Here is a 27,296-nt window from a genome sequence, read left to right on the forward strand (position 1 = left end):
GCCCATTTCCTTCCTGGTCAACCTCTTGGGGACGCTCGTGCTGCCCCCCTCGCAGGCGCGCTTCTCTCCCACTAGGGGTCGCCAGCGCCTCTGCGCGGCGGCTGCAGGGGCGGGCCTGGGCGTGGCCAGCAGCTGGGGGCGGGGCGAGAGGGAGAGGCGGGGCCGAGAGTCCCACACCGCCCGGTGTGAGTCAGGGGTTTCTGTGCTCAGCGCGGCTGCCTTCGGCTGCCACGGGAACACCAACTGCACCTGTCTGCGTGGCCGCTGCTGCTTTCCGACCTCGAAGGGGCGGAAGCGGGTCGCAGAGGTCGAGGTGCCTGGAGGGGTGAGGTGTCACCTCCCCAAACGCTTGAACGCGGAGTAGGTGCATGAAGATGGGAGAAAGTGGGCGGCGTTTCGGACCCGCGAGCTCAGGGCCAGGACAGGCTCCGTCTCGGAGCCGGAGTGAGCTCGGAATCAGAGCTGGCATCTGTGAAGCGCTGTGGCTGTGGCGTCGACCAAGTGTTTTCCCAACTGTCTCCACGGCGTCCTCACCCCATTGCCGGGGAGACTGAGGCCAGAGAAGCGGCGACCCGCGCCCCCACCGAGCCCAGCTCCTAACAGCTCGATGCTGGGAAGGAAGGTTCTGAGTGAGACAGGTGGAGACATTCTGTGTCTTAGACTCCTCCCAAATATGATAAAAAGCCCGGGAAGAACATGCTGGAAACATTTTCCCCAGATTAATTAACAGTTTGCTGACAACCTAGACAAGGAGGCCTCAGTGGGAAGCCGCCCCCACCACCTAGACCGCCCAGTTCCCTGGACCACCCATCTCTTCCTGAGAAGCCTGACTTGATTGTTCAGCTTTGGCTCCCCGGGCCCGGCCTCCCCAGCACAGGCGGCAGCAGCCTTTGCTGAGAACTTGGCAGGACTTTCTTGCTGGAAAGGCCAGTCACGTGCCTCCGTGGGGGGAGGCTGAGGCCTGGTCTCTTACTAGTGGCCTCGCCTCCCACCCCTCAGCAAGTGACACTTGGCATTAGCGAGGCCACCCCATGGCTCACTTCATGTTTCACTCCCTCAACAACCATTTTCCTGACTTGACCCTTTAGAGAGACAGGTGTGAGCACAAACCAATCCTGTCTTCCCTCAAAAGCCTGGGGCGAGACTTTCAGGGCGGGCTATGGACAGGGCCTCCCGCTGGACCCATCCTCGCCCTTAAATGCTGCACTGCCCTCGGCTTCACAGAAACCCGAGATGATTCCTGCCAAGCTGCCAAGGAGAGGGACATCAGATGGCCGGTGAAACGCAAGGCTGCTGCAATTTCATGGCCCCCCATAGCAGGGTCCTTGGAAGCCCTGAGCAGCTGCCAGCTGAATCTGCAGGCACCAAAAAAAAGTCCAGGCCATAAGGAGCTTCCCTCAGTCCCTGGACTGAACCAACCTGAATCCCAACCGCTTTCTCCCGGTGGGTGGGGGTGGAATTCAGAGCTCGCTGGGTCTCGGGGCCCCGCCCTAAGCAGATGGCGACGTGACTTGGCCTGGGCTTACACAGCAAATCAGTGACATGCAGATGGCAGCCCAGCCTCCAGCCCTGGGGACTCTGACGGCTTTCGTGACCAGGGTCCCCTCTCTGTGCAGTGAAACAGTCCCGTGATAACCGTGCCAGAAGTTATACTTTTATTTAACATTTAGAGGATTAACAGATAGTTACAAGGTCAATAGAAGCCTTCCAATGGAAGCACTTTATTTGGTTTAATTCCATCTCCAGAGACACAGGGGCCATTCCAGAACCTTTACAACGGCAATGGGCCATCACAACACCGAAATGCCTCCAAAGTGTAGAATTCGTGCCATACACACAAATAAACCCTGAAGTTTAGCGGTTGCCCAAGATCAGGTTAAAACAGAAATTTGGATCACTTCTTCAAGAGGTTTTCTGATGACAGAAGCACAGGAGGCAGAGCCATTAGGAAGCGTGAAATCGACTTCTCTGGGAAAATACTTAACATCAGCATAACTTTTTCATGTTCGGTTAACTTTTCCTCAGTAATTACAGATGTGACCAAACGGCCTTAGAGGCCTCCGCGCTACCGCTGGGAGACAGGCTCCTCTGTCTAACAACCTGAAAGCTTCAAGATGATCTGATAAAAACCCAAAGGAAAAAAATCCCATTACAACTTCCCATGCCTTTTTCTTGCTTTCCATCCTGCAAAGGAAAAATTGGGTAAATGACAAGTTCCTCTCTCTCTCTCTCTTTTTTTTTAAGTTATTTTAAGGGCAGCTTCTTCAAAAAAATGAGTCATTCTTACAACAATGTTCTAGCATCGGAGGAGAAATGACGGGCAGCGGAGACGAGGGAGGGCTGAGAAGCACGTGAGAAATTCCAGGTTCTACTCTAAGTGAACTGCTCCGTAATAATATATAGATGATTTCACAGTAGGATTCCCAGAGAAAATGGTAATATCTCAACTATCCTATAATAACTTATTTCCTCTAATAAGCTCAGCTGATACAGGCCTGCCCTCTCCCCATTGCCACACAGACGGTGGAGAAGTTACCAAAGTTAACATTGAAAAGCACTTGTTATCCATTCCTTTTTGGACGCAAGTGGTACAGGAGAGAAAAAAAAAAAAAAAAGGCACAGGGAACACAAGAGGATACCAGCATACTCTATATTGGGTTTAATGGACACCAAAAAGAACAAATTACTGCAGCTTATATCTTTTCCTCTATGTTGGAAAACATTAATCTATCCTGGCCCCTAATAGGAAAGACGCAATGCACATGCATTACCGAGGTTCTAAAATCAGATTTAAAAAAAACAAAACAAAACATTTAGCATCCTTGTGGAGTGGAGAGTGGGCAGCTTGACTTGGTGAAATTCAGAAGTTCCTGGAGACATCTGGCCACCCCACTGACAGAGGAGCCTTTGGTGGGGCCACTGGGACGGCCCGTAGGGACCGCGCCCCTGCTGGTTTGCAGGGACACAGGTGAGGCCCTGACTCTACTCGCCTTTTGGCCTCCTGGCTTCACTGTCATCAGCCAAGATGGTCTTCTCTCAACCGAGGAGCATGCGAGGATGGGCCCCCCCCACCCCACCCCCGGAGGTGCTGATGGAGCAGTGCCCAGATGCCCACGGCTGGGGAAGAAAGAGTGAAAGAGAATTCAGGCTCGCTTGCTCGAATCGGAAGCCACTTCCTCTTCCCCTGTTTGTTCCTGGCGTTCGCTGGCTGGTGGTCTCTTGCCAACCAGGGTTAACTGAGCCGCTCCCGGAGGCTGGAGTGTGGTCAACCCTGGGGTTTGCTGAAAGGAACCCTTTTCCTACCCCTGAACGAAGGCCCAACCCTCAGGACCTGTCCTTTCTGTCCCTGTCCCTTGGGCTCCTCTAAGACCTGGTCTTAGAGTCGCAAGTATTGGGGAGCCCTGGGCGTCCCCCAGGTGACCGCGTGGTTACCGAAAGCCGAACAAAAGGAGAAAGACGCCCAAGTGCATCGCTGGGCTTCTGACGGCATCGTGTTCCAGAAACTCACAGCCAAGGATCTCCCTTGACTGTTTCTGCACCAGGAAAGGAGAGAAGCGACTCTAAGGCATGAGTGGCCACGGGCTCCATGACCTCACGTTTCCTCAAAGATCCGTAAGAGGAAGGAAATTTAGCTCAAAACCAAACTCGATGAATTCCGCGTGGCCCGGAGAGCACGTGGTAAAATGCAGACGCTCCAACCACACGATCACTTGATGGGACCACGAGAAGCAGGGGGTCTTTGGTGAGGAAAGCACTAGAACGCTACGACGCGGGAGTTGGAGATGGTGGAAAGGGGGGGCGTTTGCCCTTGGCAATGAGCTAATGCAGAGCTGAGACGCTCGGTCACGAGCTGCCCTTCCCGCGAACAGGGGGACCTCGGGGCGAAGTGGGCTGGCACCTTCCTTGACCCCATGGAAGGTGGACACGGGCAAGACTGCGGCGCTGGCCCAAGAGCTGGAATTTTACGTATATGTTTTTGGTCTTTTTACAAAAGCTGGAATTTGACTTCCGGGGTGGACTCTTCCAGACAGAGCCCAAACAGCATGTGTGTGTGCATGTGTGTGTGTGTGTGTGTGTGCGCTCCACGGACACTCTCAGGCCGGGAAACGCTGCAAGGGCCAACGTTTAGTAAGAGGTGAGGACCCACAGTCAGAAAGGGACCCCTGGCTCCTCACAGGCCTTGGGAAGAGACGAGTATTTTCTAACGGGAGCACATCGGGGACCGGGGCGCCCAGTCACCCTGGCGCAGGCCCGGCCCTCCTTGTCCAGATTCTGTTGGTCTCCCCAGGAGACCAGTGGCAAAGTTTTTGCAAAAGGCACAGTGTGAACCCTGGACGGGCCGGGATGCGCCCGGTGGACTGAGGGCCGAGGCACGGCCCCTGGGGAAGGAGGGACCACGCGTGAGGGCTGGGGGACCAGGACAGGGACAGACCTGCCACCTGCAGAGGTGGCCGCCCTGGGCCAGGGGAGGAGCTGGGCCACGAGGAACATGCTGTCAAAAAAAAAAAAAAAGAAAAAAAAGAAAGAAAGAAACAAAGAGCGAAAAAGGCAAGCGGCTGCACGGCGTGGGGACGTCACTTCAGGCGGAGGTTCCGAGGGCCACACTGTGCCAGCCCAGCCCCAGGCGGTCTGTTCCCCGGGTGCCCAGGCCTGTGGAGGCAAGCGGACCGAAGGGTTTCTCCTGGGAGGGCTCACCCGAGGCTCTGGCTCCCGGAACCACCTTTAGGAATCTAGAACACAAAAGAAAGACAAAGAAGAAGGCAGTTAGAGAGGTGGCCGCAGGGCAGGGGCGGGCACCAGTCCTCCAGGCAGAGGGCACCGCCCTGGGTGAGGGGAGCAGGGGGCCTTTTCAGAGCCGTGGTTGCCCCAGGGCATGTCTCAGACAAGGAACTTTCACGGTTTTCTGCCCTCAGAGCCAAGTCTTTCCTTGGGGGGAAGGGGAGCCCCCATGCAGCCCAGCTTGTCTTGCCAATAAGTTGGGTCCTGAGACGCAGAAGGAAACCAGCTTCCCAGGCGAGGCCAGGATGCCAAAGGTCCGGCTCTCTCCCCGCGACCCAAAGACACCCCCCCCCCACCGGGTCTTTGACAGCGAGACACAAAATCTTGGGTGAAAAGGAAAACCGGCCGCTTGGAATTTACTCAGCAAGAAACAGTGAAAGTTCTTTATCTGGAAGGGGGAGAAGAGAGACAGACTTTTAAAGCCCAGGAGGTGCAAACGGGGTGAGAAGTAGAAGGTGGTGTCATCACACAAGGGGCAAAGGGCAGATTTTTGCTGTTGTTTAAAAAGCATTTGGCAAGAGAATCCCCCATGATTGAAGACAAGAGGGTTAAATGCTCATTTTACACAGAATCATTTTCTTGGAGAAGTGAAACATCATTTAAAATACACAACACTGAGAAAAACACAGCGTTTATTAGAGAGGCAGACACGAGGGTACAACTAAAAGGTGCCGGACAGATTCTTTTCTCGGAGGACCGGGAGCGAGAGGAGCAGTCACGGTGGCCGTGTTCCAACACAACTTACTCAGAACCCAAGCGTCTATACCCTTAACTCAGGGTGGCTCGGCAGGGGACCTAGCTACCCGTGTAACCGTCCTTCTGGCTTCCCCAGCGGTTACAAAACCCAAAACGTCATTAGGCAGCAGAATCACCCATAAAACAAACAGATAAAAGAGGAACACGTTAAAACAACGAATTCAAGTAACCCCTCTGGTTTTTAAATCGCAGTATATACAGTGGGGGTGGGGGTGGCGGTTAGGGACATATTTAACAGCGAGCAATTAAAAAAAAAAAAAGCAAAAACAAAATCATAAAGAAGACAGCACAATCCAGTCCACCCATCAGAACTGACTGTAGCCTATTTAGGCAATTATTAAATAGTCACTTGGTACACACACACACACACACACACACACACACACAACGTGCACCTGCATTACCGAGAGTAAAACAATCCTTTTGAGTGACAGGCTGACGTCAAAAAGCAGCAGCCCTGCCTGCCTGGGATGGGCTCGGGGGCAGGGGCAGTGTTTGCGGGGCAGGCTGCACAGATTTATACACGAGGGAGCGAGGCAAGGCTTCTACCTACGTGATTCACCTCGAAGTAGATCTTTCAATAAAAAGAGAAACTTGATACACAAGCTGCGACTTGGCTCATTTTATTTTAACAGATAACTGTTGGAAGCAACGTATCCTTTGGGTGGAAAAGGGAATTCCCAATTCCCTGGGGAATCATGTCAATACTTTGCTAATCCTTGACTCGATGCGTTGACTTGATGGCATTCAACCTACAAAATATCTTTCCCCGTTGAGTCACTATTACACAGATTCATCTGGGAAAGGTACTGAGGCGTGTAACTTAAAATCATGACATGACTGATGGGCCCGAACCACCCTGCCCAGCCCTGAAAACCAGCTGAGCTATTTTCTGAATCAGACATGCACAGCATTTCAGAGGAATGAAAAAAAAAAAAAAAAAAAAAAGCAAAAACAAACATACAAACCCCCCCAAAACAAACAAAAAACCCCTACTTTAATGGAATGCCGCACTTTTCAAGCCAGGCTTTTAAAAGACTAATGCTTTGCCTCATTTTAAGGCTTTTGCCGTGTTTAGTTTGCCTTCTCTAGTAATTCGTAGTCAGGAAGTGAGTTCACCATGGGATAGAAAGTTGGGGGTTACTATCTTAGGTCTCCCCATCTCTGTTACACGTCCAAAGCTGTGACCACCTTCTGCTCATTAAAACAAATCTGTGTGGGAGTTCCCGTTGTGGCGCAGTGGTTAATGAATCCCACTAGGAACCATGAGGTTGCGGGTTCGGTCCCTGCCCTTGCTCAGTGGGTTAAGGATCCGGCGTTGCGGTGAGCTTCGGTGTAGGTTGCAGACGCAGCTCGGATCCCGCATTGCTGTGGCTCTGGCCTAGGCTGGTGGCTACAGCTCCGATTCAACCCCTAGCCTGGGTACCTCCATATGCTGCGAGAGTGGCCCAAGAAATGCCAAAAAGACAAAAAATAAAAATAAAAATAAAAAATCCATGTGGCTTAAAGGTCAAAACAATGCACAAGCAATCTGAGTTTCGAAATGTTATTTAAAAACCAGGCTGGCCAGTGTCGGCTTCCCGCTTTTGCTATTGGATTAAAACTGTGTCAGATGTAACCACGGTGGGGAGCTGGTGAAAGGGGTCTCTCGGTCCTACCTCTGCAACTTCCTGAGAATCCACGGTGATTTTTAGGATAAGAAGTGTTTTAAAAACCGGGAAGTCATTAAGTTACTAAGTTCCATTTGGATGCCCTTGGGAAATGAGACCTTTTTGCTAGAATCTGCAACAGGTGCCCCTAACTCCTGCAAGGTCCTAGACCCCCGATGTGTCACTGTCAGTTTTAAAATCAGGTTTAAATTGGCCTGAGCCCCTAAAAGGAGCCCATGATGTTAAGAAGCAAGGAGCTAATTTCCTATTTTAAAAGTAGGAAGGACATGAATAAATCATGTTCAAAGCGAAAAGACAAAGAGATCCTCAACCCAATACTTTCATGCTGACTCATTTTTAGTTGACTCTCTGAGGTCTCAGGAAGGATTCTAGAAATGGGCACAACCACTGGGCTCGGTACCCGTCCATGCAGGTCCCGTGTCCCTACCTATCCTGCCAATTAAAAAATGCAAATCCCCACGTGACCCAGATTCCTGAAACATTTTAACCATGAGATGATTAGTTATACAAAATGATCTAGGAATTCAAAAAGCCTTCTCAGTAAATTCACACTTTGGGTCTTTTTTTTTTTTTTTTTTTTTTTTTTTTTGGTCTTTTTTTAGGGCCACACCTGCGGTATATGGAGGTTCCCAGGCTAGGGGTCGAATTGGAGCTGTAGCTGCCGGCCTACACCACAGCCACAGCGATGTGGGATCCGAGCCACATCTGCAACCTACACCACAGCTCATGGCAACGCTGGATCCTTAACCCACTGAGCGAGGCCAGGGATGGAACCGGCGTCCTCATGGATCCTAGTCAGGTTCGTTACCACCGAGCCACAATGGAACTCCCCACACACTTTGGGTCTTAATGACGCCAATGATTAAAAAAAAACAACCCTTAAAACCTTGAAGTGATGTGCCAGGGTCTATGTAGAAGCCATTGCTGCTGCACCACTTCTACTCACCGCCCCACCCAAACAAGTGTGAGCTGAGTACAGATCCACGTCCCACAAAATCTCCAACAGAACACAATGGTTTGTCTCTACGGCACTAGCACATCCAATCAGCTCTGTCTTTTGTCTTTTTTCTTTGGCCATGCCCACGGCATGTGGAAGTTCAGGGGCCAGGGATCAAACCCTCGCCACAGCAGTGACAACACCAGGTCCTTAACCCACTAGGCCACCAGGGAACTCCTCAACTCTGTCGATTGGCAAAACAAAGATCATAGTCATAGGCAAAAATCAACCGGTTGATCGACCAAAGTTTTCCATATGTCACTTGGCTGCTTAGGATCATAGAGACACAACAGGAGAACAGCGTGCAATGATCTGAAACATGTTTAAAACACACACTTGGGGAGTTCCCGTCGTGGCGCAGTGGTTAACGAATCCGACTAGGAACCATGAGGTTGCGGGTTCGATCCCTGCCCTTGCTCAGTGGGTTAACGATCTGGCGTTGCCGTGAGCTGTGGTGTAGGTCGCAGACGCGGCTCGGATCCTGCATTGCTGTGGCTCTGGCCTGGGAACCTCCATATGCCGTGAGAGCGGCCCAAGAAATAGCAAAAAGACAAAAAAAAAAACAAAAACAACAAAAACAAAAACACACACTTGGGCACCCACGTAAGAATCTTCTTTACTTATTCTAGACTTTATTTATGACTTCCTCCAAAGTGAATGAGGGTAAAATTTAACAAACTAGCGTAGTTCAGTTACAAAATGTAACATTCTAACGTAGTTCGATCTGCGGCAGATACTCGATATAAATAAGAGAACTAAAGTCTTCGGCACCCCCGGAATCGGAAGGTGCGTGGACTTTCAGATTCAGAAACACAGATTAGAAGCTAAGGGCAACTTTTCTGTCATCGACAGAGGCTGCCCAAAGGAGAAATGTTTATCAGGTTTCAAAGGACACAGCTGTGAACTGGCAGTTGGCAGCGTTCCGCGTAAAAGATCATCAGCAAGCGAAACTTTGATTAGAGTCAAAACTAGCCCAGGAAACTCAGGCGAGGGAGGCTACAGGAAACATGGGCTTCGAGGCTCCCCGTCCGGGCTTTTGAAGAACTGCCTGGAACCGTCAGAGTTGTGGGGGAGAAACAACTCCAATTTTTTTTTTTTACAAAAAGTTTTTTTTAAGTTGTATTAAATATAAGTCTTAGCACCTTTGGCATTTTTGTCCAAATAGACTTCGACGTATGACGTGGGGACGTAGCCCTCTTCATCCTCGTTTCTGCGGATGCGGGTCCACCCGTCGCCTTTGTCCTCCTCGATCACGTACAGTGTTTCCCCCTCCACCACCGAGATGGTTCCTTCGTTCTGACCTGAAAAGGCAAAAGAGCAGCGTATTTTACGTTTCCTGTTCAGTCCAGGTCGATGGGGTTAACAGAGCCAAACCGGTATAGAGAGGATGGATAGGAGTTCCCCAGCGGCCTAGGGGGTTAAGGATCACTGCGGTGGCACCGGTTTGATCCCTGGCTGGGGGAACTTCCACATGCCGGGGCAGGGCTGGGGGGATCCTACAGGAAAGACCCCCCTAACATTCACTTATCCCAGGGCTTCTGAAGATGACCTGAGCCCGGATTGCTTCTTTCGCAGTATCTTTATCAGCAACGTGCAGGAAACCATTTCAAGGCTCATCAGTGTGAGAAACACCAGGCAAATCTTTCGAATCACTTGCCCTGTCTTCTAACTGACCTTACACCTATGACAGTACAGGTCCTAAGGTGCAGCTCTGGTCGAGTCAACAACTGCGCCAGTACTTTCAGCGGCTCCTCGATGTTTGCCGAATAAAACCCAACTGTTTCTCTTAACATCCCCGCCCCCACTGACAGGCCTACTGTCTTCCTTGTTTTCCTTTTTATTGAAAGAGAGGTGATCCACAAGCTGTGCCAATTTCTGCTGCAGAGCAAAGTGACTCAGTCACACATATGCATACATTCTTTTTTTAAATATTGTCTTCCGGAGTTCCCGTCGTGGCGCAGTGGTTAACGAATCCCACTAGGAACCATGAGGTTGCCGGTTCGATCCCTGGCCTCTCTCAGTGGGTTAAGGATCCGGCGTTGCCGTGAGCTGTGGTGTAGGTCGCAGACTCGGCTTGGATCCCGAGTTGCTGTGGCTGTGATGTAGGCTGGCAGCTACAGCTCCGATTCGACCCCTAGCCTGGGAACCTCCATATACCGCGGGAGTGGCTCAAGAAATGGCAAAAAGACAAAAAAAAAAAAAAAAAATTCCATCACAGTCTACGCCAGGAGATGGGGTATAGTTCCCTGTGCTGTACAGTAGGGCCTTGTCTATCCATTCTAAATGTAATAGTTCGTATCTATTAACCCCAAACTCCCTTCCTTTCCCTCCCCCCCCCGCCAGGCCTGCACCTCCAGCATACGGAACTTCCCAGGCTGGGGACTGAATCGGAGCTGCAGCTGCTGCCCTATGCCACAGCCACAGCCACAGCCACGCCAGATCTGAGCCGCATCTTCGATCTGTGCTGCACCTTGCAACCACGCCAGATCCTTAAACCACTGATTGAGGCCAGGGATCAAAGCCGCATCCTTACTAGTTAGATTCTTAACCTGCTGAACCACAGCGGGAACCCCTACCTTCCCTTCTTAAGTGTCCACTGTTACCACCTAAGATACCTGAAGTTCCAGCCCTCCTCACGCCCGGGCCTCTGGTATCCTACAGTACAGAGAGTTCTCTAGATGCCTTTAAGGAAGTGAGCTCATCCTGACCCGAGACCCCCATCGCTCTGCACCCCTCCTCTGGTGAAGACTGCAAGCAACCCTCCCCTCTAAGTGTGTCCGCTTTATTTCCTCCAAAGGCGGGTATAGACCCTACCACCTGCATCCCACCCCTTCAGGGGTCTTTACAAGATGGGCGCCCTGTGAGTACTGAGTGAGTGGATGAAATATCAAAAATCATGATTCCATTCTCTCTGCTGCAACGAAGCTCACTGAACCTGTGCAACAGTACAGACCCAAAGGCAAAATGTACAGCTGTCAACCAGATCGTTGTCATAAATATTATGGGCAGAACAAAAAAGCAAGGAGAGAAAGTTCTGGAAGACGGCAAAAGACGTCTGATCCCAGGAAGAGAAGAGTGACAGTTTCTGAAAAGTGGGGGACGGGGGGTGGGGGCAGGGCTACCTTCGAACGTGTAGAGGGCTTTACAGGTCCCTATGGCAGGAAGGGGCTCCTCGTCGTCAAACTCGTCATCGAAATCCGTGGTCAGCACCTTCACCTCACCCTCCTGGCTCTGCTCCTCCGTGTAACTGCCATCCGGGCTGCTCAAGAAAGGAAAACACACAGCAACTATAGCGACGGCCCCCAGCAAGGACGCCATTCGCCCCCCCCCCCCACCGCCCGCAGCAAAGTGCTGGCGACTCCCCCATCCCGAGCGTCCTAACCAGGACCAGGTCCCCGCAGGCTCCGGACCCGCCACCGCCTTGGGAAAAATCACAGGCCGAGCATCACAGATGCTCGGTCTCTCCCCGGGACCTGTGCTCCCCCGTGATGCCAGAGACATGACTGCAGAGCAGAAAAGCAGGCGCCGTACAGATACTGTACCTCTCCCGGTCTTGCGCGCAGTTGTTGACCGCAGGTGGGTTCTGCAGGTCGTACATCCCACTCTGCCGGCGGGCCTGATCGCTGCGTGCCGGGAGCCGGCCCTCCACCTCGGCCAGCCAGGCCTGCAAACGAGAGCCATGAGAGTCTCCGGCCTGAGCTCAGCACAAGGCCGGATCATGGACTTTCTCTCTCTCTTTTTTTTTTTCATTTTTTAATTACAGTCGACTTCCATTGTCCTGTCAGTTTCTGCTGTACAGCAAAGTGACCCAGTCACACATCTAAACACATGCTTTTTCTCATAGTCTCTTTCATCATATTCCACCACGAGTGACTGGACATTGTTCCTTGGGCCCTACGGCTGATCACGGACTATTAAGGCCCCAAGTTTGGGCTGCTCATTGGGCACTGATGCAGGTACAAGAAGGACCACCGGGGGTGGAGCCTCCCGTCTGTTGGCCTTGACTGTATAAAGGTACCCGAGGCAACTGCCTCCGTTTCACCCGAAGGTGAAGTGCAAACAAACTTCCATGTAGCCATTGCTCCTGAAGCGGTAGGAAGACACCAGCCTATTGTTATATTCCTGGGCTTTTTAAGCAGCTGTGATTTCTGATAAGTCACTTCTCATTCCTTCTGGTTCCCAAAAATTCTGCGACCCTGAATGAGGTCACACTGGGAAACATGACGCTCCTACCACACACTTAAGCAATGACTCAGTTTGAAAACCACACTTCCCATTTTTCTAGGAGTGTCACTTTAAAAAAAAAAAAAAAGAAACAGTGAACAAAACTCATACCTAGGAAATCAAACTAGGTCAAAATATCTTCAGCAACATTTGAAATGGTGTCAAAAAGGTGAAAGAGTAAAAATGATCAGAAAAGGTCATTTCTAGGTTCTAAAATCTCAAACTCTAATAACTTGTTGACAGATTCCAGAAATAATGACAACAACCATATCTGAGCTTTCATTGCTAGAAACCTAATCTATTCTGATTGGAATGATCAGTAATTCATTTATTTTTCCAGGCTCTGTGGTCCTTATATTTGGCAGGAGTGAGGGGAGTGGGGGATGGAGAGAAGTCTTTTGTCTATAACTCTTTAGTGCCCCCCAAAAAACATTTATTCTTATTTATTTACTTTGCTTTTTAGGGCTGCACCTGCAGCATATGGCGGTTCCCAGCCTAGAGGTCAAATCGGAGCTACAGCTGCCAGCCTACACCACAGCCATGGCAATGTGGGATCGGAGCCGCGTCTGTAACCTACACCACAGCTCACAGCAATGCCAGATCCTGAACCCACTGAGGGAGGCCATTGCGTCACAACGGGAACTCCCACATTTATCACTTTCTGAGAGTAAGTCCTCTGAAAGAACGGCAATGTATTTCAATGGATTTTTTTTTTCTCTTCTTTTTCAGCATATGGAAGTTCCTGGGCCAGGGATCGAATCTGAGCCAAAGCTGTGTCACAGGTCACAGCTGTGGCAACACCAGATCTTTAACCAGATGCCCCACGATGGGAACTGCTCAATGGATTTTTTTTTTTTTTTTTTTTTTTTTGGTCTTTTTAGGGCCACACCCAAGGCGTATGGACGTTTCCAGACTAGGTGTCAAATTAGAGCTGCAGCTGCCAGCCTACACCACAGCCACCGCCACAGCCACGCTGGACCTGAGCCGCGTCTTCGACCTACACCGCAGCTCACAGCAACACTGGATCCTCCACCCACTGAGTGAGGCCAGGGATCGAACCTGCCTCCTCACAGATACAAATCGGGTTTGTTACCACTGAGCTGCAATGGGAACTCCTTACATGGTGTCTTTTTCACTGTCAACATGAGATAAAGCAGAACAAACTTAAAAAAAAAAACACACACAAAAAAAACTGTATCCCAATATAACCTTAAACAGTGTCTGTTTTAAGGGAAATGATTAAAACGGGAGGTACTGACAAGCAGAACGGCAGGTGGCTGACCGTGTCTTCCTCCTTTTTTCAGGGAAACCCGACTCCAGCTGCATCTCTCGCGGGGAGCGGAACGCCGGCCTCTCCCCTGTGTCTACGCCTCGTGACCCTCCCCCGACTCCTGCGTCTTTTTTCCCAACCAAGCTTTTCCACGACGGCTTTCTCGTACCTCAAATTTCTGGGCCTCTAGTCTCAGTTTTTCTATGTTTTGGCCGACTTCTGCTAGTTTGTGGTCCAGACTGGCGGGGTCTCCCATCTGTGGATTCTTTAGGTAGACGTCCTTCATTTTTGTGATGGCATCTCTGGAAAAGACAAGGGGGACAACGTGGCGAAGGTCAATGCCCTCGGCCCGTTCCCTCTCCCACCGCCGGGAAATCTCGTGAACCGGGGCGGGCGGGAGGAGATCACGGCAGTGTGGACCGGAAGGGAATCCTGGGCCAGCTTCCATTCTTAAACTTCTCTGTGCCAACTCTGCCACCAAGGTCTGCACGACGCACAGACCTAACTTCAACTCCAGGTGCCTTTTCGGAATGCAATGTCCCCGAGTCTTCGACGCGTGGGAAACGTAAAGTAACCCTGCCCTCCCCTTGCCCCACGCGAGAGACGAATGCCCAGTACTGCCAGGCACGTGTTCCGTGTGCAAACCGTGGGTGTCCAGGGCTGCAGTGTGTTGACCTCATGAAGAAGCACAGTTCATGGCTTTGGCTTTCATTACACATGACTTCAATGATTAAGAAACTGAACCTGGGAGCTCCCCTTGTGGTGCAGCGGAAATGAAGCCGACTAGGAACCAGGAGGTTGCAGGTTTGATCCCTGGCCTCGCTCAGTGGGTTACTGATCTGCTGTTGCCGTGAGCTGTGGTGTAGGTCGCAGACGCAGCTCGGATCCCGAGTGGCTGTGGCGTAGGCCGGCAGCTGTAGCTCCGATTGGACCCCTCGCCTGGGAACTTCCATATGTCGAGGGAACAGCCCTAAAAAGAAAAAAAAAACATACCTGGAGTTCCCTGTTGGTTCTGCAGGTTAAGGGTCAGGCGTTGTCACTGCTCTGCCTCAGATCACTGTTATGGTACAGGCTCAGTCCCTGGCCTGGGAACTTCCATATGCCAAGGGTGTGGCCAAAATAATAATAGTAATAATAATTTTAAAAAGAAAAGAAATTGAACCCACTGTTGGGATCCATGATAGGTGGGCAACACAGCCTTAAGGCTACACACGGCAAGACCCCATCACACCCCTCCCAAAATCCTGTTTGGAAGGCTGCCCACCTGTGCCGCTGCTGGATCCTTAACCCACTGTGCCAGGCTGGGGATTGAACCAGCGCCTCCACAGAGACGAGCCAGATCCTTAACCCACTGCACCACAATGGGAACGCCAAACATTTTTTTTTCTTTTTCTTTTTCTGGCCCTGCCTGCAGCATGTGGAAGTTCCCAGGTCGGGGATTGAACCTAAGCCACAGCAGTGACAATGCGGAATCCTTAACTGCCAGGCTACTAGGAACCTCCTTGAGCCACATCTCCTAATTTCTAAATTTTTGTTATGATATTCAATTTAATTGCAGCCTTCAGAGAACAGACTTTGAATGAATGGCCTCTATCCTTTGATGTTTGGGGAGATTCATTTTATGAAGTCGGAAGTTGCCCAGCTTTTGGAAATGTTCTAGGTGTACTTGAAAAGAATGTGTATCTGCAGTTACTGGACGTCTGCACACTAGGTCACTTTTGTTAGTTATGTCAGTCAAGTCCTCTATCCTGACTCTCGGTGAATCTATTCTGTCAATTACCGAGAAGAGAGCTTTAAAAATCTTAAAATGTATTTGTATCTCTTGTACTTACATCAAAAGGTTAATAGCATAATCTTTTCTGTATTTGGAGCTGATACTATTATGGTCACGCAGATTTAAAATTTTATATCTTCTTGGCAAATTGAGCCATGTGTTATATGAATCATTTATTTTATGAAGTTGATCTTCTTGGCTGATTTTTTTTTTTTTTTTTTTTTGGTCTTTTTTCTTTTAGGCCTGTACCTATGGCATATGGAGGTTCCCAGGCTAGGGGTCCAGTCAGAAATGTCGCTGCCGGCCTACACCACCGTCACAGCAACGCCAGATCCAAGCAGCCTCTGCGACCTACACCACAGCTCAGGGCAACACCAGATCTTTAACCCACTGAGCAAGGCCAGGGATCGAACCTCATGGTTCCTGGTCGGACAATGGGAACTCCTTGGCTGAATATTTTATTTTACAAATGCAACAGGCCAGGTATTGTCCTCAGCACCGTATGTATCCTGACAAACTTAAGCCTCATACAGACAAGCATATTAATTCCCATCTCAAGGCGAAGAAACCAAGTTACCAAGAGGTTAAGAAGCTTATCCAAAGTCTGCAAGAGAAACAGGTAGAACCAGATTGGAGCCTACGATGTCCAGAGTGCCTGGTATTTAATTTTTTTATTTTGGCCACACCCCAGGCATGTGGAAGTTCCCCAGCCATGGACAAATCCACACCACAGCAGTGACCTGAGCCACAGCAGTAATGTTGGATCCTTAACCCCCCGAGCCACCAAGGAACCCCTAAAATGATCTATTTTTTCAGGAGTTGCTCTACCAGAGATAAAGACATAAAAACTCCTTTTCTTTTGCATATACTTAAACTGGGCTGCCGTACCAATTTCATTTGTTTATTTATTTTTTTGCATAACTAAATTTTAACCCCAGCTTCAATATAACTAAATTTATGTAGGATCTTAAGATACTTATAGAGCCCAAAACCTCAAGTTACCTTTTAAGTTCAAATCACCATTAATGATTGAGTCACTTAATTCCCTCAGTGAGAATATAGACGATCAGAGACAATTATTATTATTATTATTATTATCATTTTGTCTTTTTAGGGCTGCACCTGTGGCATATGGAGGTTCCCAGGCTAGGGGTCGAATAGGAGCTGCAGCTACGGGCCTACACCACAACCACAGCAATGTGTCAGCAACCCACACAACAGCTCATGGCAACGCCAGATCCTTAACCAACTAAAGGAGGCCAGGGATCCAACCTGCGTCCTCATGGATACTAGTCAGATTCATTTCCGCTGAGCCACAACGGGAACTCCAAGAGGCAATTATTAAAGTGGCTTTTCAATCAGGACTGTTAGCAAGTATCCCTTAAATATGTGAAGGTGTTACGGTGCAAATGGGGAGAGATGTTGGAGCTTTCCTCACTTTTCTTTTTTTTTGCACATGCACCAACCTGCCATCCCCAAGATCAAACTTACAGAACAACTCAGAAAACAGGGAACTCACGGTGGGCGCCTGGACAGACGCTTCTCAAGATCCAGCAAACATATATACCTCTACGGATACTGGTCAGTTCGTGCCGGCTGCACCACCACAGGAACACCCTCGAATTTCTTAATAAGTCCCACAGATCCACTGTACCTTTGATCCATCTCCTTTTGAATGTCTTTATTTAATTCATCGACTTTCTGTTGCAGCTTTTTCCTTCTCTGTTCGGGTGGGAGGTTGCTAAAATCTTCCGGTGTCGCCCCCTGCAGATGCAAATAGGAATCAGCCAGAAAGCCTTCGCGGTACCCCTTGAAAAAGACAGCAAGGAAAACCTGCAGGAAAGATTGCCCAGACCCCGGAGCGAGGCAGGCGTCTGCGTGTGTTGTCATCAAATAAATCAAAGCGCCTTCCCACGACACCCAGCTGAGATGCAAAATCAGTGCATGCAAACTGCAAAAGGCCCGCAAACCATTTCAGGTGCCCTTCCCCTAGCCCAGCCACCTCCGACAAGGCAGGGGACACTGAGACAGGAAGATATACTTCTGACTCCAGAGAGAATGAATGAAGATCAATTTTTGAGGCTGACGCATCACTTGAACTATCAGTGTCGGTGGCAACACTGAAGCTTTAAATTTATGTTTTCTTTACAGAAAACAGGGATCAGTATCCCCATCGATTGTTCCACACGGATGGTGGTGCCTCTCCCACCCCCACCCCCGTCCAAGTATTCCTTCCGTCTCTCCACACAGGCTGAGGCCAAGTTTCCATCCCCGTGAAGTGACAAATGGGACATCTAGTTCCTCAGAGAATATGGGTCAAAAGGACATTAAGAAAAAAAAAAAAAAAAAATCTCCCCCCCGCCCCATGTATCCCTGCCTCTAAAAAGTCTGGCCCCTTCTTTTTGTCATTTTCGGGGTCATCTCAGAAAATGCATAGAAAATGCTTTTCCGCCTTCAAAATCAGCTTCCCACACTGTATGAAATCAACCTCTGCTGTTTCTTGTATTTTTTTTGGCCATCCTGTGGCATAGGGAGTTCTCAGGCCAGGCATCAGGCCCGAGCCACCGTTGTACCCTAAGCCACAGCGGCAGCAACGCAGGATCCTTAAGCCACTGTGCTGGGATGGAGATGGAACCTGCGTCCCAGCACTCCCAAGATGCTGCCAATCCCGTTGCACCACAGCGGGAACTCCTGCTGTTTCTGATTTATCAAAAGACGTATCCTTTGATATCCTGATCCCTTTCAAAAGCAATGGCTGTCTTTCCTCTATGCATGTGATTTAAGTAGAAAATACAAACTGTGAGTTTCTAGACTTTTACATGTGCTTACAGGGCAGAGGCTGTGGCCAGGTGGCTGCCATCCATTGCCTTCCGTTAAGTGAGGCTATTTTCATCGAGAGAGAGAGATGTATTCGATAACCAGGGATAATAAGCCAGGAATTTAGGAAAGAGATTTTGCTTTAGAACCAATTAAAGGCAAGACTGGCTTGCCCGGGAGTGGGTGGAAAAGAAGGAACCCGAAAACTGGGTTCAAAATTCCAAAATCAGGTGGAATTTGCCAAGCAGCTCACACGGGGCTTGTGACTCAAGTTCCTGGGCTGCTTATGAGAAAATACCAGGCTGCTGTGTTGCACGTGTGGCATATTCAGCAAATAATTCACCACTGAGGTCACCCAATGACCTTTCAGCTAAGGTTCTCAAAGACTAGTGGTGTGTGTGCGTGCGTGTGTGTGGCGGGGCGGGGAAACGAGATTTGAAAGAAACCAGAATGGATGATTATTCCTTAATGCCAAACCAAGGAAGTTCAATTTGCCTCTAAAACTAAGATGAGGCCAACTAATCTTCAATATAAAAATAAAGACGGATTTCTTCTCTTTTATGTACTCGTGTGTCATAATACTTGAAACCTTAATGAAGAGCTTTTCAATTTGCCCAACTGAGTCACTGAGCCTGAAAGCTCCATGCTTTGTTGTCTCCTGCGGAACTGACTGTTACAGAGGCGCAGGTTTCTAGAACTGAGATTTTTGTTTCCGTTTCCATTTTTGTTTGAATGCTAGCATGCAACAAAATGGTGCAAGATACACTGCTTCAGAAGTCAGCAACTCGCGCTAAGTGGTCGATGTTAATTCGGGAATATTTATTGAGCATCACTATGTTCTATGAAACCAAAAGAATTTTCCACACTGATGGCACTGTTCTCACAGCTGCCCCGTCCAACACAGTAGCCACACGTGGCTGCCGAGCCCTTGAAATGTGCTTAGGACAACCGTGGAACTGAATTTTAAAATTTTAGTTACTCGTCACGGACATCAAATGAAATGTAAAGAGTCACATGTGGCGAGGGAATACCCCATTGGCCCAAACAGATCTAAACTGTGAACAGGCCTAAGGTTTTTACTGGAGGAACAGCTGCAAAGAAACCTGTACGTAAAACACACGGAACTTAGGATGTATGAATAGATATCCCAACCAACCACAACGAATTAATCCTGATTATCCACAAACACGAAAAATAATAAATAAATGAACTCCCTTCACTTGATCAGCAGTCAGTCTAATTGACCAATTAGGTCCTTTTCAGTAGCTCTTCTGTGTTTCTGTATTGTTATTTAAAAACTAGACTCAGAAATGGTACCTCAAATAAACTTCACGTTACCATTGGAGATTCAGGTCAACAGCTTCTTCTAGAAGCAAAGAAACTCAAGGTTTCTGGAAAGTACCTTCAAAGGTTCATTTTACCCTATTAGCCATTTGAAGCTTGAGTTCTTTCAAACAATACCCTGACTTATGATTCATTTTGCCACAAAGGAATTTTTATTTCTACCTTTGAGTCAGAAAAGATTTTCTGAACTCTTTGGGGTGGCCCCAAAGTGACCGGCCCTACCGGGGTTTGGAAGAGGGCCCGCACACACACAGGTACATTTTCAGTGGCTGTGGCTCTAAGGGGATCTTGTTTTAATTGCCCCTGGAATCAAGCGCTTGCTCCTGGGCGATGACACGAGGTGCTTCTTGAGTTTTATTATTTTTACACCAAACAATAGTCTTTGTGTAACAATTTACTTCTTTTTTTTTTTTTTGGCCATGCCTGTAGCATGCGGAATTTCCCTGGCCAGGGATAGAACAGGTACCACAGCAGTGACCATGCCGGATCCTTAACCTACTGAGCCACCAGGGAACTCCAAGAGTTTACTTCTTTATTAGCTTCAAAGTAAGGGTATTGAGCAACAATTCAATTCCAGGCTAGTAAAATGATTTATCTCAAACAGAAAGACTGCCTAATTATACCATCTTCTGCGGCTAGCACCTCAGCAAAAGAACAAGGGCCAAAAAGAAACCCTGGCATCTGAGAGACTCCCACTTAATGGATCCATTTTCTCCCAAATTCATACTTTTGATGACTGCAGTTCATTTCAGCATCTAGATATTTCCTTCTTGCAGAGGTCTTCATCAAGAATTCTTCCTGGGATTTCATTTTAAAGTCTAAGAAATGTTTAGTAAAACATTCTTTTTCTTTCGTTTCCAAATCCAACTGATTTGGATCAATTGCCAAAGAGTGAGTCGGGCTGAAAAAATCCTGTATATACATACGTTTATGTATATACTCAAACGCACATAAAAGAACATATAAGGGTAACCATAAAATATCGTCCTACGTTCTCAACAGCAGCGCCTAAAACGCTGATCTTATTCCTGGTGGAATTGTCACAGTTCATCACGGTTCATGAATTAGGATATTCTCAGCTGCGGTGTTTGAGTATATTTGAGTATAACAGGGGTTACGAGGTTAAGAGGTTTTTTTTAATAAACTTAATGATTAGTTTGACTATTTACTAGGGCTATGCCATTAAAGTAGAAACAACATTGAACACTAGAGACATCACTGTAGAAAGGCTTAGGAGGCTCTTTTCATCATCCATAAAGTCGTCTTGTGATTCCCTGGATCAGCTATGCTACAAGGTCTTTCTGTAGCACCTTACAAGATTTCATGGTTTTCATTTCTCAAAGGTGCCTTAGACCTGAGTTTGAGCCTAGTATCATTCCCACACATTTCTCTCAGGTTCCCAGCATTTTTCATCCGCTTCTGTGGCTCCCAGGAAGGAGCAACTTTCAACCATTACATTTGATTTTTTTTTTTTTTTTTTTTTTTTTTGCCATGCCCAGGGCATGTGGAGGTTCCCAGAGTCAGGGATCGGACCTATGCCACAGCAGTGACAACACCAGATCTTTGACCCTGGGCCATCAGGGAACACCAAAATTTGGTTTTATTCAAAATAATCCAATAAATAAACTCTCCTGTATTTCATCTTTGTATTTGTCCATATTTTGTATTTATATTCATATTTAAATAAAATTTATCAACATCTGTCATCCTCTTAAGACCCCAGTAGTTAAGAAAACCGAATCATGAGTTAAGCGTTAATTTTCTTAGCAACTTGAAAAGTTTACAATCACCCCTGTTAGACTCTGGACCTTTGTATTCCAAAGGTCTAATAAAGAACTACCAACAGAAGCACACACAAGAGAAGCACAACTCAACAGTTAACTTCAAAGAGATGCACATGGCAGAGAGAGCACCCACAAAACACACACCCGAAGAACCTGATTAGCGTCAGGACATGCATAGAATAATTGTGCTTACCAGCTTGAGAGAAAGCTTCGTGTAAAAATTGAAGAGATAACAGGGGAAAAAAGAGAGAGAGAAACAACAACACATGAGAAGAAGAGGAACTTGGCCGGTTCCACTGCATTCACCTAAGACATAAATTCACCTGGCGCTTTGTGAAAATGATTTATAGCGGATCTGTACCAACGTTCCCAAGAGGGGCTGATCTATCCAAACTTCTTTAGCTGCCACGTTGCTGGAGCACAGAATCGAGATAGAAAAAGAGAGTTTCTGTTTGCTGTTCTGGATTGGTTCCATGAGTCTGGGTATAAACCGAGTTTGCAGTTGTGACACAGCATGATGCTGAACCATGATCACAGAGCCTCTAGTTCATCAGGTTTCCATGGAAAGGTTCACACAGACGAAAAGAGTCAGGAAAGTCAATGCTTGCACAACATACCAGTAATGTTTTTATCTTTTTAAGGTTTTTGTTTGTTTGTTTTTCAGGGGGAAGGGGTAGTGTGCCTGCAGCATGCAGAAGTTCCCAGGCCAGGGATGGAACCCACGCCACAGCAGTGACCCAAGCCACAGCAGTGACAGTACCAGATCCTTTTACTGCTAGGCCACCAACTCCTGGGGAGTTAACTTCTGTTAAGTTGCTGCTCTTGCAAAGTACTTTTTTTTTTTGCTTTTTTTTTTTTGCTTTTTAGGGTTGCACCCATAGTGTATGCAGGTTCCCAGGCTAGGGGTCGAATCAGAGCTACAGCTGCCAGCCTACACCACAGCCACAGCAATGCCAGATCCAAGCTACATCTGTGACCTACACCACAGCTCACAGCAACACTGGATCCTTAACCCACTGAGCAAAGCCAGGGATCGAACCCGCAACCTCATGGTTCCTAGTCAGAACCGTTTCTGCTGCGCCACGATAGGAAATCTAGCTCTTGCAAATTACTTTTAGGAAAGAGCCAACTATCTCAATTCCAAGGGGTCCTTACGCCTTGCTATGGATTTCCTGGTAATTATGAGGACATTGCAGCTGCAGTGCTGCTGGGTGTGGAGACTGGCAAAACCATAATGGTTATTGGACCCCCATCAGATTAAAAGTGATCTCAAAATTAAGAAAAAGAAACACCAGTTCTTGAGTAACAGCTGATCTGTGCTTTCTGACTCAAAAGCAGTATTTTGAGAGTTCAGGGCACACTGACTTAGCTGTTATCAATCCTAAAAGTTCAGGCAACTGGTACTAGGATCCAAAAATAAGTTGGAGACAAATCATCAAAGAAAGTGCTTTTGGTTTTAAATTGGGTAGAGAGTGTTAAAAATACCTCGAATAGATTTAAAAAATCTTATTCTTCAGATTAACTCAAAGTTGATACTTCTTTGCAAATGGTGTTAAGTGTTCAAAGAAATTGTTCCTATGAGGGAAAAGGCTCTTTCTTTTTGGCCATGCCCATGGCAAATGGAAGTTCCTAAGCCAGGGATTGAACCTGCACCACAGCAGTGACCCAAGCCAATGCAGTGACAACCCTGGATCCTTAACCCACTGAGCCACCAGGGAACTCTGAAAAAGACTTTTTTTTTTTTTTTTAAAGGGCCACACCTGCCTCATACAGAAGTTCCCAGGCTAAGGGTTGAATCGGACACCTGGTCCTTAATCCACTGAGTGAGGCTAGGGAGCAAACCCAGATCCTCATGGATATTAGTCAGGTTCATTTCTGCTGAGCCACTATGGGAACACCCAGAAAAAGCCTCTTAAGGAAAGAAGTAGGAAGACAAAAGTTTTGGGGGGAAAAAGTACCATTGCATCTGTGACCACTCTCCTGTGGGCAAGCTACATTAAGGCCTTGAACCCCTCTTGTAAACTTTCGCACAGATCTGTTCATCACAATTTAGTTCTTCACAGACAACACTTATGGTGCACAGCAGAAAACTTTGCAAATATCTTCCCTACAAAGCATAGGACTATATACAAATATCGTCTCCCACATTACCGTGTAAATGTCGCGAATTTGAACTCGGCCCTCTACCGGCTCTCTATTCGGCTACTTCCGTTGTTTAAAGTGACATGTTCTTTCTTAAGCATTTGGAAAACAGAATTCTAACATTGAAACTAATAGCAGAGGAATAGGATCACTTCGTAATAAAAACAGGTCATTTGGATCGAGAACAAATCTCCATAAAAATAGGCACGATCGGATTCTCGGACAAATTCAGTTTTCTGAAGTGGACAGTGATGGATTGTCTGTGAGAAGCACCATCACAGTATCTGGTATCCTTTTTTTTTTTTTAAGGATTATAAACTGGTTTTCGGTCTTAAGGTGTAAGCCCGCCAGTTAGACGCTTTCGAATTAGACACCCAATCATCTGCCGAGAGAATACTTTGAAAGGATGCATTAAGTGCGTTGCGAGACATCTGGAGAGCTAAAAAGCCGTCAGTTTGGGGCAACAAGTATGGAGCCTGGGGAGCCACAAGTGCCAATAACACATGAGGGCACACAGAGCTAGCGGGACCATGTGTTATTGCGCCGTCACAGGTACTAACCTCGAGTGCAAAGAAAGGGGACAGCGAACACGAATATGTCAGTCACGGTGGTTTAAGGGCCACGGAAAGTCATTTCACTGCTCTATGACCCTGCTCAGGCTTCGCTGGTTTTTTGTTTTTGTTTTGTTTTTGTTTTTTTAGCAGATCCATCTGTTTCAGATGTGAGTGTGGGTAAGCTTGCTACATACATACACACTGCCGTCTGCAACCATGCTCTGCAGCTGCGTTTTATGGGTGACATGCTGCCGTAAAATCATACTCAGTGACATTGTCTCAGATGGCAGTTCCAGTCCACGAAAAGAGGGAAAACACAAGCCCGGCTTCCTGGCATTTTCAGGAAGCTGGATTATTATTGGGAAGTTTGGTTCCCTTTTCCAGGCGACTTTTCCGGATGCAGAAGCCTGTGGTTGACTTGACCCAGCTGGGCTTTTCCCGATGCCCGGGTCAGAGAGCACCTGGGTCCCCAGTCTTGGTGCCGTCACAGGGGTTAGTGCCTGTGCCGTGACCGCACGACCTGGCCGTCACAGGTAAACTTACAACATACTCCCTAGCTTCAAAAGCATACGTGGGTTTCCCTATCGTCCTCTTCATGAGTTCTTTGTGAAAACAGAGAGACTGAGTCTGCCAATAATCAGCAAGAGAACAAGATAAGATAAATAAAATGAGAGTAGCCATCAGAAGATTGCAACATCTGACAAACAATCAGGAGGGATTTTCAAAACCTTTCGATCAACGCTGTTGGGATGTTCCCATGCAGTTAACTCTAAAGTGTGGGGGAAATACGTCCGTATTTTAGATGGAGAAGCCCCTTGCTCAGACTAGAAAAAGAACTCCTTAAGAGGCTAGAGTTAGACATTTGTAGATTGCAAACTGAGAACATACACTCTAGCTTCATTTTTCTTTGACTTACGGAAAGACGAAATAATGGGAAATAGCAGTCAAGCCAGTCTTCAAGGGTGTTCAGTGAGACGACATTTTCTTACAAAGGTGAATGAGTTACAAAAAAAAAAAAAATGTATCCTACTTAGTTACTCAGACACAAAATCAGTTGTGCTAAGAAATGTTTGCATAGGAACTAGTGCATTGAGAATGGAGTGGTAACGGGGTCCTGCTGTACAGCACAGGGCACTGTGGCCAATCTTTTGGGAGAGAACTTGGAGGATGATCTGAGAAAAAGAATATATATATTCTTATACACATATATACATGACTGGGTCACTTTGCTGTAGAGCAGGAATTGGCACAACACTGTAAGTCAACTATAATTTAATAAAAAAGGGAAAAAAGAAACATTTGCATAGGATTTATACATTCTGATAATAGAAACAAATGGTTGAAATCTGGATCTGACAGCTGCAAAACATGATAAATCAAAAGACATTAAAATCACAGGTTTGTCATCCTCCTAGAATCTTTTTCCTATCTTTGGCACAATAGTCTTAAAAAGTAGCATAAATGACATAGTAGCAAGGATTGTATCATTTTAGTCATAGATCCTGTTAAACTATGTACCTTCCGTTTTGAAAATGCTTTAAAATCAAATTTATTTCCCTGAATTTCAGATTTTTTTTAAACTTTTGCTAAGCTTACTTCTATGATGCATTTCCTTTTCTTTTGCTTTTCTTTTCCTTTTTTTTTAAAAAAAACACTGCTACTTCCTGAAGGAAGGCACCTCAGATCTGACCCTAAGAACAGATCAACTAAAAATGAAGGAAGCGAAAATATGTTTCTGTTTATTTACTGATGCTTCTAGTGTGTGTATGTGTGTGCATTTATTCTCAAAGACACTCACCATTTAGGAAATTCTTTTAAAAGTTTCTAAAACTAAAAAAAAAAAAAAAATTAATTTTATGGCCACACCCATGGCATATGGAAGTTCCTGGGCCAGGGACTAAATCTGAGCCTCAGCTGTGATCTATGCTGCAGCTGCAGCAACACCAGGTCCTATAACCCACTGTACTGGGCTGGGGATCAAACCCGAACCCCCACAGCGACCCAAGCTGCTGCAGTCGGATTCTTAACCTACTGTGCCACAGTGGGAACACTGGGACCTTTTTTTTTGAGGCGTAAGAAATAGAATTTATTTTGCTAATTGCGGTTGGTTGTTTTTTGGTTTTGTTTTTCTAAAAAAAAGGGGGACTCTTTGAATTAAAATAACCCATTTCTCTGTTTTTGCTTTTCAATCTTAAATTTTTCCTAGCCATCTTTTCTTACACTTATTGATTACGGACATTCTTGGTCTCTTCCTAAACATTGAGAGAACTCCATGAAACACGATTCAGAAACCGCGTGCTGCAGACAGACTCTGATGAGAGAAGAATGGGTGGATACATCCACACAAGCGGTAAGCTGTCACAAACAGTCGACACACTTCGTCATGAGCTTCCAAAACACACTGCGGACGTATTTTCATACATACAATAAGTGAGTGCTCGGAAAAGGTTTTAGAAGCGGCAGACATGGGGTTACTCAGTTACAGTCGATGTGGAATTTTGTGGCCTGGAGTAGAGCCGGGTGAAGAGTGCCACCAGCCAGCAAAAGCGAGATCTCACGACAGAGCCTGAACACCACCCGTCACCCACGTCTGGGGCGATCGTCTGCCTGCTGCCCAGGGCTCCCTGGGAGTCCTTAGGAAGTTAAACTGCGAATTCTAACCTGATACGCTGGGTCATCTTAAAACAGGATAATCCCACCAGCAGCATTCTTTGCATAACACTCTGAGAGTCCATTTCTAAAGGAACTCTGCAGATAAAGAAATGAGGTTTGCATCTCTGATTTTATTTTATTTTATTTTGCATCTCTGATTTTAAAAGGTAACAATATAGTTACCTATTATACTCATATCTTTTTTTCTTTTTTTTTCTCCCCCACAGAGGAAGGGCAAAGTAAAAGTTGTTATTTGCACAGGAACATACCCTGCTGCAACGTATTGTGACCTTCACGGCACGGGACCAAGGAAGACCTTACTGCGCATGTTAACCCACTTAATGTTTGTTGATTTATTATAAAGGATATTTGGGGATGGCTTTGACTAGACTGACCCTTTCGATGTATTCGGGAGGCTGCAAATTACCTTGTTCTAATCTTTTTCTAAAAACCAAACTGGTATCTACTTTGGGTGGCTGATGAGTTCCGTAAAATCCTTTGACTTCAGCAGGAAAAATCTTAATGAGGAGGGC

General features: G+C 47.2%; 1 protein-coding gene across 36 annotated transcripts in view; it reads right to left on the reverse strand.

Annotated features, from left to right (window-relative positions):
- Positions 1-1,632: 1,632 nt before the first annotated feature.
- The window catches only part of FNBP1 (formin binding protein 1), a 138,851-nt gene continuing 113,187 nt past the window's right edge, over positions 1,633-27,296 (reverse strand). For 7 of the 36 annotated variants that reach the window (XR_014829143.1, XR_014829139.1, XR_014829137.1 and 4 more), the window contains 6 exons: positions 17,125-17,234; positions 13,866-13,998; positions 11,745-11,866; positions 11,325-11,461; positions 9,345-9,503; positions 1,633-4,730 (listed from right to left, as the gene is read on the reverse strand). Coding sequence is in view for 30 of the 36 variants with exons in the window: in XM_084998766.1 (XP_084854892.1) it covers positions 4,723-4,730; positions 9,345-9,503; positions 11,325-11,461; positions 11,745-11,866; positions 13,866-13,998; positions 17,125-17,234 (669 nt within the window). In the remaining 6 variants the exon portion in view is untranslated. Of the gene's footprint in view, positions 4,731-8,814; positions 9,504-11,324; positions 11,465-11,744; positions 11,867-13,865; positions 13,999-17,124; positions 17,235-21,608; positions 21,624-24,654; positions 24,739-27,296 lie in introns of those variants that run through there. The other 29 variants (XR_014829144.1, XR_014829140.1, XR_014829138.1 and 26 more) reach the window with 9 other exon arrangements.

This window comes from Sus scrofa, chromosome 1 (assembly GCF_054392235.1).
Source record: "Sus scrofa isolate SSC_HxYL_T2T_F1_AM1 chromosome 1, Sscrofa_HxYL_maternal_Yorkshire_Landrace_v2.0, whole genome shotgun sequence".
NCBI lineage: Eukaryota > Metazoa > Chordata > Mammalia > Artiodactyla > Suidae > Sus > Sus scrofa.